The sequence below is a fragment of the Puntigrus tetrazona genome, chromosome 3, assembly GCF_018831695.1.
Source record: "Puntigrus tetrazona isolate hp1 chromosome 3, ASM1883169v1, whole genome shotgun sequence".
Lineage (NCBI taxonomy): Eukaryota > Metazoa > Chordata > Actinopteri > Cypriniformes > Cyprinidae > Puntigrus > Puntigrus tetrazona.
Window position 1 is genome coordinate 6393277 of NC_056701.1, and position 16747 is coordinate 6410023.

The 16747-nt window shown below is 40.0% G+C and overlaps 1 protein-coding gene across 1 annotated transcript in view; it reads right to left on the bottom strand.

Annotated features, from left to right (window-relative positions):
- Window positions 1–770: 770 nt before the first annotated feature.
- Window positions 771–16747, bottom strand: part of LOC122333927 (sialoadhesin-like) — a 30239-nt gene continuing 14262 nt past the window's right edge. The window contains exons 13-22 of the mRNA XM_043231799.1: window positions 15637–15731; window positions 15075–15110; window positions 14725–14997; window positions 13958–14218; window positions 13365–13637; window positions 13167–13298; window positions 12837–13010; window positions 12461–12760; window positions 10138–10380; window positions 771–1069 (exon numbers count right to left, since the gene is read on the bottom strand). Of these exons, the coding sequence (XP_043087734.1) occupies window positions 786–1069; window positions 10138–10380; window positions 12461–12760; window positions 12837–13010; window positions 13167–13298; window positions 13365–13637; window positions 13958–14218; window positions 14725–14997; window positions 15075–15110; window positions 15637–15731 (2071 nt within the window). The 3' untranslated portion in view covers window positions 771–785. The remainder of the gene's footprint in view (window positions 1070–10137; window positions 10381–12460; window positions 12761–12836; window positions 13011–13166; window positions 13299–13364; window positions 13638–13957; window positions 14219–14724; window positions 14998–15074; window positions 15111–15636; window positions 15732–16747) is intronic.

A 16747-nucleotide genomic window follows, 5' to 3' on the forward strand; every position in this document is an offset into this window, starting at 1 on the left:
AAACTTGTTCCTGGGGACCCACAGCTTTTTGCATGTCTTCCTAATTTAAACACCTGATTCAGATCATCAGCTCATTAGGAAGAAACTATATGAACTGAAATGAGTCGGTTAGATAAAAATGTGCAGAGCAGTGGGTCCCAAGAAGCAAGTGTCTTTCCTGCCTCCTCTGATGAGCCTTCATTGGCTTCAAGCAGAATGAGACATGCACAGCTAAATATATACAAATGTAAAATGTTTAAGTTGTGCTTGATAAGCTTCAATATTACTGTTGCTCCTTTACAGCTGACCACAGGATGTCTACAAATAATCACACTTGAATTTATTTGCCATCCATCAAATAACTGCATAACTTTAATAATTCATGTGTATAACAGTAGCATTACATGTCAACAATCTGATCTCATCAAGAGCTCCCAGGATACTCATGATGTGGTCACAGTGTTAAGACACAGCGTGCTAAAAGTGTAACCTTGCAGTGGGGTACTGTGTGAGACCACTGCGATATCATTATGTTTGGTGTTCTCTGTGATTTCAAAAGTCCAGTTTGCTTCTTTATTTTGTATCCTTTTTCAATTACTTCTATTTGTCTTCTACTTCTATTAGATGCATTCTGATGTTGTTTTGGAGGTTTTTCTTCTTGATCTCCATTTCCCTTCCCCTTGAAAAACGCGACACATCCTGTAGAGAGTCAATGCAATATATCAATGCAATCCATCTATTGCTAACAACTACTATGTTCTACACCTGAGCTGGCAAGAGCTGGTACTCTCTTAACACAGAGCCCGTCACAGTGTTTTATACAATGTTTCACACTGAGTCCAGATCACAAGTGTACAGCACAAACAATTTGCTAACGAATCTTTCAGTGTTAACATGCTGTAGTAGAAACCCTCATGTGACTTTGAGACATCAGAGATGATCATCTCTGTAGTTTGACTCTGGATGAGTGATCCTTCTTTATAGAAATCAGCTCTGAGGTCTGGTGGGGTTGAACGTTGATATAAACAGCGTAGAGTCAGAGAATCTCCTTCAGTCACAGGATGAACAGGACTCTCCAGAATCACACCAGCTACAGAAACATAGGCAAGTTAGTCAAAGTTTATAAAAACTATGGTGATGCCATTATAAAACAAAAATGTTATTATTACTATTTTGTATTTTCTAAACATTAACTACACCCACACACAAATATTATATTTATATATATATATAAAGAGAGAGAGAGAGATGATCAAACTCACCTGATACTTTCAGTGTAATTGCATCACTGATGATTGATGTTCGTGAGCCTTCTCTCTCTGCTCCATAACAGGAGTATTTACCCTCATCAGACTCAGTAACAGACCTGAATGTGTGTTCCTGTCCTTCACTGAAAACACTGACTAAACCGTCTTTATACCAGCTGTACTTCCAGATAGTGACTCCTTCAGCATCAATGTCACATCTGAGAGTGACTGTCTCTCCTCTGAATACATGTTGATCAGGTTTAATGTTCATTTTGGCTTTTAGTCTTGCTGTACAACAACAAATCACAAAGAAAATAATGTTCGGTTTTAACTTGATTGTAATGCACACATGTTAAATCAGTTTGAAGTGAATTTGAAAACACGAGTTGCAAAAGTTTTTAACAAGTTTCCTAATATAAGATCCTGACTCTCTCTCTCTGAAATCTAAATTATTACAGAATGAATATATATATATATATATATATATATATATATATATATATATATATATATATATATATATATATATATATAGATATATCTGATGTTTTTTTAAGATAAATGTTTTTAGCGTTTCATGTCACCTCAGAATTGTCACATGTATAACTCAGCTTGTTTAAAGGAAACATTTCTATACATTCATCACAATTAAATGAAATTCTCAGTTGGTTTGTAACAGTAACTGTAGAATTGCTCATATTTGATGAAATATGGAAATATTGACAAGAATCTTACCTGCAGTTTGTCTAGAGTGGACATTTAAAATCAGCACTAAAAACACAGAGGGAGAGAGAAAGAGAGAGAGAGAAAGAGTGAGAGAGAGAGAGAGAGAGAGAGAGAGATTAGAAACTCAGAGAGCAGAAATAAAAGAAAATATAGAAGATCTAAAACACTCAGTCTCTTACATTATATAAACTACTAACATCAACTGAAAAATAATACTCACAGAGCACAAGAGGAAGATGACTGAGCTCCAAGCCTCAAGACTTCCTGTGTAATGACGCGTCGAAGACAGGTGGATCCATTTGCGACTGAGTTTTATTCGTGGTCGGGCAGGCAGGGTCAAACAGGAGCAAACGATAATACACAAGGGGAATCCAAGAGACGTAAACAATAACAGGCAGAAGGTCGGTAGGCAGGCAGATATCAATCACAGGAACGAACAAGGTCTAGGTCGGCAACAGGTAAACAAACACAAGAATAAACGCTCGGAATTGCTGTAGATACAAACAAGACTTCGCGATGAGTGATCGTGAGGGAGGTCATTATAAAGGCTGAGTAATGCGGAACACCTGGTGGCTCTAATCAGCCCAAGGCACGGGGTTGTGGGAAATGTAGTCTTTAGTGATCAGTATTCCGGTGAGAGCTCCCTCCGGTGGTGGTCGGAGAGAGCCACAGAGGTGCTGTTCGTGACAGAGCACTCGGGTGCATCTCGGCGATGACGATCAGCCTGAGCTTGGAACCTTCTGACAGCTCCTCTGAGATGGACGTGGGCGGAGTTCCAGACCTCCTCACTTCTTTGTAACCATGAGTTGACTGCGGGCAGTGCGGAGGGTTCTCCAGACCAGGGAAATAATAGAGGTTGAAAGCCCAGAACGCATTGAAAGGGAGTTAGCCCAGTGGATTGTTTCCTTAAGGAGTTCTGTGCATACTCAGCCCAGACTAAATAGCGACTCCAGTCCTGTTGGTTGTTGTGGCAGTAACTTCGGAGGAATTGTGACAGTTCTTGGTTCAGACGTTCGGCTTGACCATTGGATTGAGGGTGATAACCTGAAGTTAGACTTATGTTGATGTTGAGTTGTGAACAGAAAGCTTGCCAGACTCGAGAGGTGAACTGTGGGCCGCGATCAGACACGATATCTTCGGGTAACCCATAAAAGCAAAATACCTGTTGTAGAAGGACTTCAGCGGTTTCCCAGGCTGTGGGTAGTTTGGGCAACGGTATGAATCTGCATTACTTGGAGAACCGATCTACGACTGTGAGCACCGTGGTAAAGGAGTTGGAGACTGGTAGATCAGTTACGAAATCTATAGCTATGTGAGACCAAGGTCGTTCCGGTATGGGTAGTGGTTGCAGGAATCCTGCTGGGCATTGATGGGAGGTCTTTATGATATTGAATGTCTCACACTGTTGAACGAAATGTATGGTGTCTGAACGAATGGTTGGCCACCAGAATCGGTTGTTAACTAGCTGCAGGGTGGCTGTGATGCCTGAATGACCGGCGCTGGGGGTATCATGAACCCAATGCAAAACTCTTTGTCGTAATGCTTGGGGCACGTAAGTTCGATTAGGAGGGCAAGCTGAAGGCGCTGGTTCGGAAAGTTGAGCCTCTGTGATAATATCCCACTGGACTGGAGCAACAATGCGGGCTGACGGTAGGATGGGTTCATGAGAGAACTCTTGAGGGATGCTCTCGAACTGCCTGGATAAAGCATCCGCTTTGGTATTTTTTGACCCTGGGCGGTAAGTAACTTTAAAATCAAACCGGGAGAAGAACAGAGACCACCTGGCTTGTCTCGAGTTTAGACGCTTGGCGGATTGGATGTATTCGAGATTTCGGTGATCGGTGAGTATGGTGAATGGTAGTTTGGCTCCCTCTAGCCAGTGCCGCCACTCCTCAAGGGCTGATTTCATAGCGAGGAGCTCTCTGTCCCCCACATCGTAGTTGCGTTCGGCTGAGTTAAGCTTGCGGGAGAAGTAAGCACAGGGGAAGAGTTTTGCTGGCTGCCCGTGACGTTGAGACAGGATGGCGCCGATGCCCACATTAGATGCATCTACCTCAACTACAAACTCCCGGTTGGGGTCTGGGTGATGAAGTATTGGAGCGGACGTGAACCTTTCTTTGAGCTGATCAAATGCCTGGATGCTGTCAGGTGACCACGATAGGCGATGAAAACTTCTTTTAACCAAAGAGGTGAGTGGAGCGGCTATGATACTAAAATTGCGGATAAATCTACGATAAAAATTAGAGAAGCCCAGAAAACGCTGTAATTCTTTGACTGTAGTGGGGCGCGGCCACTCCACGACTGCTTTGACCTTGTGCTTGTCCATCGTCACCCTGTCAGAACTGATAATGTACCCCAGGTAAGCCACTTGGGTCCTATGGAATTCACATTTCTGAAGCTTGGCGTACAGTTCATTGTCAATTAAGCGTTGGAGGACCGTTCTGACGTGAGTGACATGAGAATCGAAGCTATCAGAGTACACTAGGATGTCATCCATATAAACAATGAGGAATTGGTGCAACATGTCTCTAAATAACTCATTCACAAATGCCTGAAAGACAGACGGACTGTTTGCGAGCCCGAACGGCATGACGAGATATTCATAGTGCCCAGATGTAGTGGAGAAAGCAGTCTTCCATTCATCTCCTTCTCTGATACGGATCAGGTTATATGCATTTCTGAGGTCCAATTTAGTGAAAAACTTGGCCTTACGGAGTTGTTCTAGAGAGGCTGGTACAAGGGGGGAGCGGATAACGGTATTTGACAGTGACCTCGTTCAGACTCCGGTAATCAATGCAAGGTCGAAGGCTTCCATCCTTCTTCTTGACGAAGAAAAACCCGGCAGATGCTGGTGACGTAGAGGGACGGATGAATCCCTTGGCCAATTCATCCTCGATGTTGGATCTCATTGCCTCCGATTCCGGTTGTGAGAGAGGAAAGACACGACCGCGTTGAGGAACACGACCCGGCATGAGATCGATGGCGCAATCGTACGGACGGTGAGGTGGTAATTGTGTTGCTCCTTTTTCACTAAATGCAAGGGCTAAATCTTGATATTCAGCGGGAAGTTCAGGTAAAATGATGACTTCTTCTACAGCGGGAAATGGTTTGGAGGGAGATTGGTGCACGGGGGCTTTAAGACAGTGGTTGTGGCAGTTAGTTGACCAGCGTGTTATTTGGTGATCAGTCCAGGATATAGTGGGGTTGTGAGTCTCAAGCCAGGGTAGTCCGAGGATGAGGTGATGTTTGGGAGAGTGGATTACAAAGAGGCGTATGGATTCCGAATGGAGAGGGCTTGCTTGTAGTGTTAGAGGTTGGGTGACGGAAGAAATAGTTCCTGGTCCGATTGGCCGTCCATCTACCGCCGCCACTGCTACATGGGGTTCACAAGGAATGAGAGAGATTTTGTTAGATTCTGCAAAGGCTTTGTCAATAAAATTACCGGCCGCTCCTGAATCAATAAGAGCTGTTGCAGTAATCCATGTCGAATTTGCTTTCAACTGAACATTGATTTCAAAGGAATCTGGATGAGTGTGCGGTCTCACCGAAGCAGGTTGCTGGCGCTGGCGCTGGGGACGTGTAGGGCAGTAAACTCGAAAGTGCCCGGCTTGACCACAATAGAGACATAACCGTTCACGTACTCTTCTCTCTCTCTCCTCCGAGTCAAGGTGAGTTGAGCTGATCTGCATAGGCTCCGGTGCTGGTGAATGGACAGGATATTGGAAAGAGGGGATCGGGTACTTGCCGCGGCGTGCTCTGAGAACCTTATCCAACTTTATGGTGATTTCCATGAATTCCTCTAGTGATTTGCCCTCATCACGACACGCCAGTTCAGCTTGGAGCTCGGTGTTCAAACCCCTTCGATACAATAGCTTGAGTGGCGACTCTCCCCAACCTGATTGTGCGGCAAGCGTGCGAAAGTTGAGCGTGTAATCGGCAGCAGTGTTGGTTCCTTGTGATAAGGCAGGCAGCTGGTCTCCAGGTTCTTTCCCTCCGGCTACATGCTCAAAAACCTCCCTGAATTCGCGCATGAAATCATGATAAGAGGGGAAAGACATACGGCGCGCCTCCCAAGTGGCTGTGGCCCAATCAAGCGCTCTCCCGGTGAGCAGGGAACAGATCAGAGCAACCTTACTGTCATCTGTGGGGTATAAACTAGGTTGCTGGTGAATGAACAGGGAACATTGTAATAAAAAACCCTTACATTTGGAGGCTGACCCGTCGAATTTGTCAGGTAGAGTGAGACGCGGATTAAGGTTAGGTTGAGGCGGCATCATGGTTGGTTGCGTGGGCTGGGCAGGTGGGGCGGCGTGTTGGGTTGGATTGGTGGCCGCAAGGGTTAACGCCTGGATCGACCTCACTAGCTCCTCCGTCAACGTGGTGAGCTTGTGCAGCTGTTGCTGATGTGTGGCGAGAGTGGCAGCTTAAGACGAGACTTCAGACATCAGGAGATACATTTCCGCTGGATCCGTTTGTGGCGAAGTCTTCTGTAATGACGCGCCGAAGACAGGTGGATCCATTTGCGACTGAGTTTTATTCGTGGTCGGGCAGGCAGGGTCAAACAGGAGCAAACGATAATACACAAGGGGAATCCAAGAGACTTAAACAATAACAGGCAGAAGGTCGGTAGGCAGGCAGATATCAATCACAGGAACGAACAAGGTCTAGGTCAGCAACAGGTAAACAAACACAAGAATAAACGCTCGGAATTGCTGTAGATACAAACAAGACTTTGCGATGAGTGATCGTGAGGGAGGTCATTATAAAGGCTGAGTAATGCGGAACACCTTGTGGCTCTAATCAGCCCAAGGCACGGGGTTGTGGGAAATGTAGTCTTTAGTGATCAGTATTCCGGTGAGAGCTCCCTCCGGTGGTGGTCGGAGAGAGCCACAGAGGTGCTGTTCGTGACATCCTGAAACCTGCTGCTGTCACGTCTTTAGAAATATCATTTTAACTTCATCTTATCTTATAACATGTTTTCAGAAAATGTCACACAGACTAACATGCAAGTTTCTACCGAAATGTTGCCTTGACTCCTCCAGTAGCCTATTAAACTGAACCTTTACATTGAAACATTACATTCAGGTGTGTTCAGCGAACAAGGAAATTAAAAAATATCTTGATGGCTCTTTGTCGTAATGTTGGTATTTATATATTTATTGAAGTGAACAGCTGCTCCACACATTTCTAATTTCTAGTCTTTTGTAAATAGCTATCCTAATCACGTTTTTTTTCTTAATTGCTTAGATGCTCAAATCTATAAGCGAATATCACAAACGCAACACCATTTTGAAAAAGTAACTATTCATTCCTGCTTTTCATGTTATTTTGGGTGTTTCAACACTTTAAACACATATTCAGCTTGTTGACGCCACGTGTTCCTGTTTGGTAACATTAAAAAATTACCACAATGTCACCACAACCCACAATTCTCACGTCTTCACTAATAACACTATTACACACCACTCAGAAAAACATTGTGTGTAAAAATAATGTCTAATAATGTATAATTTCATTGGCTCTGAAGCAAAAATTTAAAGTATTCTTTTTAACATCATATCAACTAATTATTTATAGCTATAATTTAACCTATAATTATTATACATTACAGTTTTATCAGTATGACACCCCTACTTATTAAAGCAGAACAAAATAAAAATCTAAAGTTTTTAGTTCTAGGTTAAACAAGTAGCATTAACTATTAATTATGGTTCTTCTTTTTTTAAAACTTTACACACATATTCAGGCTTTGACACCATCCTGTTTGGTAACAGGACCACACTGTCATAACAACCAGCAGTTGTGAACATTACACGCCAATCAGAAAATAAGCACTTGTGCATTCATTAACTCTAAACAGTTCATTTAAAAAAGATGCGTTATGTAGATTCACATTCATGTCTCTTTCTATATGAAATTGTACTTCAGGGTGCATTAAAAAAAAAAAACTTTCACTTTTGCCCTAGCATAAAGTTGTTCCACTTAACGGAGAGATCTTCTGTACCTCCTCCTCTGCACCACCAGAGGGATCCGTCATCTGAGTTTTGAACCTTTTTCATTTGAACTCCGTTTCCCATCATGCCATATACCTGAGACTGATCGCTTTGCACCTGATTCAAGTTATCACTCCCCTTACTTACAGCATAAAAAGAACTTCCACGAATACCTCTTTGTGAAGTCTTTTTTTTTTTCCTAGGCCATCATTTCTGAGCATTTCGACTCTCTGTTTATTCTGAACGTTTGCTGCCTGCCTTGATTCTTTGCCCGTACCTCGACTCTGTCTAGCCCATTGTAGCCTGTCTCCCGGTGAATTGACCCTGTCCTGAGTTATGCAGAAGAAACTGGCAGTTCAGTGCTTTGCTCAGGTGCTCCTCAGTTTGTGGGTGGAAGAACCCACAGTTCCCTCCACCTACGTTTCTGGTTTGCACTGAGAATTAAACCTGTGACTTTTGGATTACAAGCCTGAATCTGCTGTCACTGCCCCTGGTGTAGGTCCACAGTGTGTGAGCGTTCACGACTTACTGCTGTGTGTGTGCACTTTGATAGGGTAAATGCAGCTAGGGTTTTCCTCACCCAGTCACCTTTGTGTTACATTTGATGATCATTAGCACTTGTTCGGTATAATTGGTTGATGATACATTTTACTATAATCCTACAAAATCCCTGACTTTGCAGGTGTACCTATAATAATTGATGCTGGTTTAAAGGCATAAATATTGATTTGATTTAGATTTTTCTTTTGTTCTCTTAATTTGCATTTTGTAAATTGACAAAAATAAACAATCATTATTTATATTTCTGAAAGCATTGTTTGATTACGGCATTTTTTTCTCACCTGCCTAAAATGTTTGCACAGTACTTATATATTACTTAATCACATGTGAATTGGCTGAATATATATATATATATATATATATATATATATATATATATATATATATATATATAATAAAATCTGTACAAATCAGGACATTAGCAATAAAATAATGAATATACATGCTTACAAACTGCATTGTTTGTTCATGTGGTTTTAATGTGTTATTATATTAAAGCAGAACAAGTAAAAAGAAACATTACATTTTTATTTCTATAACAAAATCCTTAAAGGAATAGTGCCATCATTTACTCACCCTCGAGTAGTTCCAAATCTGTGTGAATTAATTTGTTCCACTGAACACAATGGAAGACATTTTGAAGAAAGATTGTAGCTGGTTTGTTTTGGATCACCAAGCTTCCAAAGTATTTTTTTTCCCTCCTACTATGGAAATCAATGTGGAGTAAATGATGACATAATTTTAATTTCTAGGTGAACTATTCCTTTAAGGAAGAGGTAGTAAGGTAAGCCTTTTAAAATATATAGTTTATTGATCGATAATGATGACTGCATAAATTAACTGATGGTCATGTACGTGTGATGCTAAAACACAGTGAAGATTAGGAAAACACAGTGAGATTTGGTCCATATTACCGTATTTAAGAATAGTAAAAAAAAAAAAAAAAAAATCAACGGAAGTAAAGTTGGCTGGTCAACGCAACTGTAGTTAGGGTTAGTAATCGTGAATCAAGAGTGACTGTATTTAATGCGCACACAGAATGATCAGTAACTGTAGGATTTATTCGTGCAGTTGCTACTCCGAAGGTTTTCTCACTGTCACAACAAACATCATATTGAAGTTTCTTCCTCTGCAACAGATGTAACTGTGAAATACACACACAAACAATCTTATTGGCATTCATGTTTATGCATTTCTCACTGTGGTTTGTTTACAGTAATACTGGGGTGGGGGGTGCGGGGTCATTTTGGGCTTTTTATGAGCACACTGACACTTATTTCTGAAGCAACTTTACATCCACCCAGCCAAAGATGACAACCAAATAATGCATGATATAATAATACTGACTTATTTGTTGGTCAATTAAATAAAGTGATTATAAAATGTAATAAATTAGTTAGCTATTTTACCTCTCATCCTGCAGCATTTGAAAATGAGTACGGCTGTCACTACCAGATATGGACAAACTGCCAGAACAGAACTGAGTGTGCTGGCATCAGATCTGGGAATCTGAGATTCTGTATGAAACACTGAAAAGATGCACACAGTCACTTTATGGCACACTGTATGTGAATTAGGACATATAAAAAAAATGATCAGCTCACATGTATAGCAGCTTTCATTTGAGACTCCTCTGACTGAGATCCAGCTCTTGGGTGACTCTCCTCTCTCTGGGTGTTTGCAGTAGTAGAAACCCTCATGTGACTTTGAGACATTAGAGATGATCATCTCTGTAGTTTGAGTCTGGATGAGTGATCCATCTTTATAGAAATCAGCTCTGAGGTTTGGTTGGCTTATATATGGATATAAACAGCGTAGAGTCAGAGAATCTCCTTCAGTCACAGGATGAACAGGACTCTCCAGAATCACAAAAACTACAGAAACAGAGAAAATGGGTGCGGATTGTAAATAGTCACTATACATATATAAGCAAGAGGATATAATAAACACATTACTTTATCCCTAAGTATGAGCTTGGTCTGGTTAGGGGGATCTTCAACAGAAGGTTTGTGAGCCCTAGGTACATCAATAATGATTATTACTATTAATGGATTTGCAGTATGAGCATTGCCTCACTCACACTGGGCTCTTACTACTCCAACTCACCAGAGTTCTGATCAACTGAACCTTGTAACCACAACTGATAAAATCAAGCAAAAAATAATACTCACAACAAACCCTTAATGCAAGTGCTGAAGATTTTCTGTATGTTCATTTCATAATTTTGTTATTATTTTGTACTCTTTTTACTTGTGTACAGTTCTCACAGTGTTAAGGCATTGATGCATTGTTGCACATTGTTATGTTAACAGTGAAGATATAAAGAATACAACCCTAAGAATAAAACCAGTTTTAAACAACCAACCTTTGTTGTCGTGAATAGAGTTACACTTAGGCTGTGTCTAGACCCAAACAACGATTCTAACAGCATACTCATACTAAGCACAACTGCGTTTTACCGAGCCAAACACAATTGTCATACTACACGCTTACAACACCTGAGCCAAACTGAACTGTTCCCAAGCCCACTTCTTCAAGCGGGCCAGAACAGTGATCACACAAGTTAAATAAACCAGACTTGACAGGTCAAACATGCTTGGGCACAGCTCAGGTCACCGAGTGAGAGTACGTAAGACACTCTTTGCCCTACAATTTATCCCAGTGGTTTATGTGCATTCTCCAGTGACTTCCTGCAAAAGGGCCAGAAATACAATGTGAACCTAGCATGAATGGATACCAATCCTCACAATGATCCTGTTCCAACAACTCTGTAAAGGCTCTCACCAGCCCCACCACCAGACCATCACCAGACCTCCATCAGTCCTGGTCCTTTAGGAAAATTAATAACTGGAACATGCTGGTCCTGCTTATCACATATTACCAAGGAATACAAAGGTACAAATACTCTGGCTGCATCTCCCTTCGTAGAACAACACTATGGGGTTTGTCATCTTTGTTGACCCTGGAACAACATTGTGATTTAATCAATCGGATTTGAAGAACTAGTTCATAGTTTGTGAAGTTTAGGCTTACAATCTGTGTTTGGTGTTTGTACATAATTTCCTCTGATTTTAGGCATTACTCATGGGTAAGGTTAGGTTTAGGTGTAGAGATATGGTCAAAATTAAATATTTGGATTAAAATGTTGACCCGGGAACACATAGAACTCAGCAATATCAGAATGTGCATGGGGTTACAGTTATTATATGATGTGTTCATTTGAGTCGCACATCACATGAGATCATGCTTCCACATAAAATGTAAAAAATCATGCTGATATCCTGCTCATCATTTCGCTCTCCAGAACCCATGGACGAGTGGATGTTCAATTCACCCCTAATGGGATTAATCTTGTACCGTGGAGCTGGCAAACATACTGTATCATTGGCAGATTGTTCATTGTCCCATCCATAGTGCCCTGGTTTTCCACTTACTTCTTCATACTAAAGTAAACATTATTTCTGGCTATGTGTCCTTAACAGTATTGAACAAGTTTAATTCCAGTTCCACTGGCAATTTCTGCTATGTCCACCCCTTCAAAATCACTCCCAGCACTCCCAATTCAATACACACTGGAAAACCTATCTCTATCTCCTCCTTCCTCAGAGTTCAGTACAGCTGATGGTCCTTTTCCATGCCTCTAGATGATGGTCTGACATTGAAGTGGTTAAGTACCTACTGTAAGGTGTACGGCCCAAAATGAAGTTGTAGATGTTCCAGCCCATAATTAACCAGGCTTAAAATGCATCTCAGTTTCATACAGTATGTACAATGCATATATACTGTATGAAACTGAATTTCATTTGACTGAACCATCTTTATACTGCATTTTAAGGTAGTCCTTAGACTTAAAATTGGTCTACTGTCTACTGGTCTAATTTTTTCTGAACTTGTTTAATCAACTTGCTTTATTCATTGATAATGAAATCAACAAATAGAGAAACACAGACTCACAGTGTACAGTGATATTAACAGGATGACTGTTCTCTCCAGATTCAGACTGACACCAGTATACTCCAGTGTCTGATGCAGTGGTGGAGCTGATTTTACATGAAGATCCTGTTTGTGATCCCCACACTGATGATGAACAATCTTCCAGCCCCCAACTATTTGTGTATCTTCTAACTGTCCATCTATCAGAGTTACTCTGGTCCTCACAGCTCAGAGAGAGAGAGACCGATGTGAAGTGTTGAGTTCTGTTTGGACTGATGATCAGAGAGACTGGAGGAGAAACACCTGAGGAGGAAGATACAGCTACAGCATGTTTCAGATTTAGACATGAACATTTCTTTACTAAATATGAGCCAATCAAAAGGTAGTTTGAACTCACCATTGACCCAAAGTGGCTGTGTGTTGCTGATGGTTTTATAATACACAGATTTTCTTCTCTCTGCTTTGCACACATAAACTCCTGTGTGTTTTAGAGCAGCAGAACTGACAGTGTAGTTTCCTCCAGCTCCTCTGCTGCTGTCTGAGAGCAGCTTATAATGATTACTGCTGTAGTCTGAATTAAGCAAAAATGTGTACAGTAGTCACCTTAAACATCTACCTGATTTAACCTTTGAAGCTTAAAATGCTGTCTCCACCCCAGTATAAAGTATATATATATACAGTATATATATATTAAAAATATGAACAAATGTAGCACATTCAGTCTTACCAGATGAAATTATTACAGTGTACCAGCTGAATGTCCAGCCTGCAGAGGAGCCTTTAACCTCACAGATCAGAGTCACTGGATCTCCTTCAGTCAACCACTTCTGAGGAGAAACGCTTAAAACTGCTCTGAGATCTGGAATTGATAAAACACTCATTAATAAAACATTAAGCATGTATAAAACTAGATAATCAAACTCACCTGATACTGTCAGTGTCACTTCATCACTGATGATTGATGTTCGTGATCCTTCTCTCTCTGCTCCATAACAGGAGTATTTACCCTCATCAGACTCAGTAACAGACCTGAATGTGTGTTCCTGTCCTTCACTGAAAACACTGACTGAACCGTCTTTATACCAGCTGTACTTCCAGATAGTGACTCCTTCAGCATCAATGTCACATCTGAGAGTGACTGTCTCTCCTCTGAATACATGTTGATCAGGTTTAATGCTCACTTTGGCTTTTGGTCTTTCTGTACAAAAGCAAAAATTCTCAGTGAAAACGTGTTGTTTTTATTGTATGAACAATACATTATTAATAGATTAATAGATTTAATAAAACATAATTCCAGTCCTTGAAGCTAATTAATCTTGACTGATGGCTTGCCCGTAAACTAGGCTAGTCAAAACAATTCCTTGTATTTTGTATTTCAGTGATATTAACTAAGCCACCTCTGTCTAAAACAGGCAATTGTTATAATTATAATCCTTATGTGGATTGTGCATCTCATATTTTATTGCATACATAAAACTTGGTACATTGTTGAACTCAGAGAAAAGGAAAAATACTTGCCATATATTGTCAGTGTTACTGGTTCACTGAAATGTGTGTAATATCCTTCCCTTCGTGCTCTGCACGTGTACTCTCCTCCATCAGAAACTTTCACTGAATCAATTGTTTTAGTTGCAGTATCAGTCAGTTGAGTGTTTGAGTCTTTTATCCAGAGAAACTCCCATCTAACCCAAGTTTGATTCACCTCACATCTCAGTGTAACTGAGTCTCCAGTGAACACTGAACTTTGTGGCTCAACAATCACAGTTGGTTTGGGTAAATCTGTCAGTATAAAATCATTAGTAGAATGAATTGTTTTCAGCAGGTCTCATCCACACACTGTCATCAGTGATTTCCTGATTTCACAGACAATGTAAGAAATGCAGGTACTAGTAGTAATTATGGGTATAAATAAGGGCAGCAATGACAAAGAATAATGCAAAGGGTTAAAGCAAAACAAAGTTGCAAAAACCAACCTAACCAGGATTCAAACCCACAGCTTTTAGATTAATAACCCTCAGCTCTTTCTACCGTGCTACACACCTACATCTACACAAGCAATCTAAGATATTTCATTTTCAATTCTGACCAGTAGATGGTGCAATGACAAAACTAAATTGAACTGGGAGCTGCAGTACAAAGGTTTATTAAACATAGAAATCTAAAACACTTTTCTATCATGACAATTATGTCAGGGTGTAAAAAGTCTAGATATGTTTGATGTTTGACCCTTAAACATCTGTAAGCCTACTACATTTGCATCCATTTTAAGAGATGATCAAACTCACCTGATACTATCAGTGTAACTTCATCACTGATCTGTGATCTGAGTGATCCTTCTCTCTCTGCTCCATAACAGGAGTATTTACCCTCATCAGACTCAGTAACAGACCTGAATGTGTGTTCTTGCAGTTTACTGAAAACAATGACTGAACCATCTTTATACCAGCGGTACTTCCATCTAGTGACTCCTTCAGCATCAATGTCACATCTGAGAGTGACTGTGTCTCTTCTGAATACATGCTGATCAGGTTTGATACTCACTTTGGGCTTTGGTGTTTCTGTACAGTGCCAACAACTGGTTATTAGTGCTTAATAGTGTACACTCACATGGAAATATATGATGAAATTTACTCACCTTCAGTGCGTCCAGAATTGATGCTTGAAATCAACACTTAAAACACAGGAAACAAGAAAACAAAAACATTATAGCATGAACAATCGAGCTGATGATGTGTATTAGATTAGCCATATTATAAAGATATTATTCTTTCTTTATCAAACAACATAATTTCATGCTGAAGTGTTTTATTCTATTATGAGTTGCCTAATTTGTCTAGATCCAACGGCATCCTTATGAGTGCAAATTAGGATCTGGTTGAAATATAATAGTTCACAATTTAAGCAGTTTTTTTCCTTTCCATTTTTTTCCTTCTCACTCCAGGGATGGAAAGAGAGCCAATTAAAAAATAAATCAATAAATTATTATATGTATTTATATATAAAACAACTTTGCATTTTAAACATAGCACTGCACACTTCCCTTCTCAAGCTCATCTTTCAATCATAAATTATGGACTAAAGCTGAATTTGAAACTCTGAGGAGCGTGAAAACATAAAAAATCAAAGAACACCAAATCATTTCAGAATTTTCATAGTATAATATTAATTGCATCCATATTAGATGAAATAATACTCACAGAGGACAAGAGGAAGTTGACTGAGCTCCATACTGACTGAATGATGACAGACAGTTAATGACAGACTGTCATAGAGCCTCAAGACTTCCTGAGACCTATAACATAAGCCAACAACTCGCTAAACTTACTGTAATACCATACTAAAATATGATCATCTATATAAAAGGGACAACTTAAGAGGAATGTTGAACTGTAGTGCAAACATGGAACATAACAATACTAAAGTAAAAAATAAACAAGGTAATATAAGAAATTTTACAAAAGAAAAAAACGTATAATGCTACCGTAACCATTGTTAATGTTTATTGTTTTATAACTGCCAAAGTGTTGTTAGCTTTGCTAATGTTATAGAATATTAAGTGTTTATGTAGTGTTAGTACATTTTAAATGCAAATTTTATTGTTGTGCAGAGCTCAAGTTGGTAAGGAGAACTTTGTAAAGAGTTCTGAAAAAGTAACCCAAGTACTTGGGCCAATTGTATAAAATTTGCTATGTTAAGGGCTCATCCATAAGCCAGAGCTTTCCCTCTCTGATATTTAATTTTGTATTATCTTCCTGTTGTCAATGCTGTTTCAGGCTCTGGATCTGTCTGGATGAATCACTGTTCCAATACAAATTGTTTACGTATACAGCTAAACACCTCACTGTGTGGACGAAGCCTAAGTTTGACCAACTGGAGGTAATCAGAATTACTTTCAGGATTAAAATAAGACCATTCCCTTTTTATAACTGACTTTAAAAAGTTATGAAAAAAATCTATAATTAAAATAAATAACTTTAAAGCATTTTATGCAACTGGCCTATAGTCATACTTTTGTGTCATTTGCACAGTTGACTTGCTGGTGGAAAACTAAGCATTTATGAAGTAAGCTCTAAACAAAAAAAAGACACCAAAATAGCAACCACATTGGGTTTACTTTCAAACCCCGCCCAAATGTTTACGCAAAGAAAAGCGGAACTATGTTGGACTGTCCTGCAAAGTTGAGCTCCAAACAAACCCCAAGCCACTAATTAAAGTCTTCAGGATCACTTGAAAACTGAAGGAAGGTGTGTTTGAGCTGAATTTTGTTTGGGCGCCCCTGCTATTCCAACTCTGCAAAAACAGTCTGGC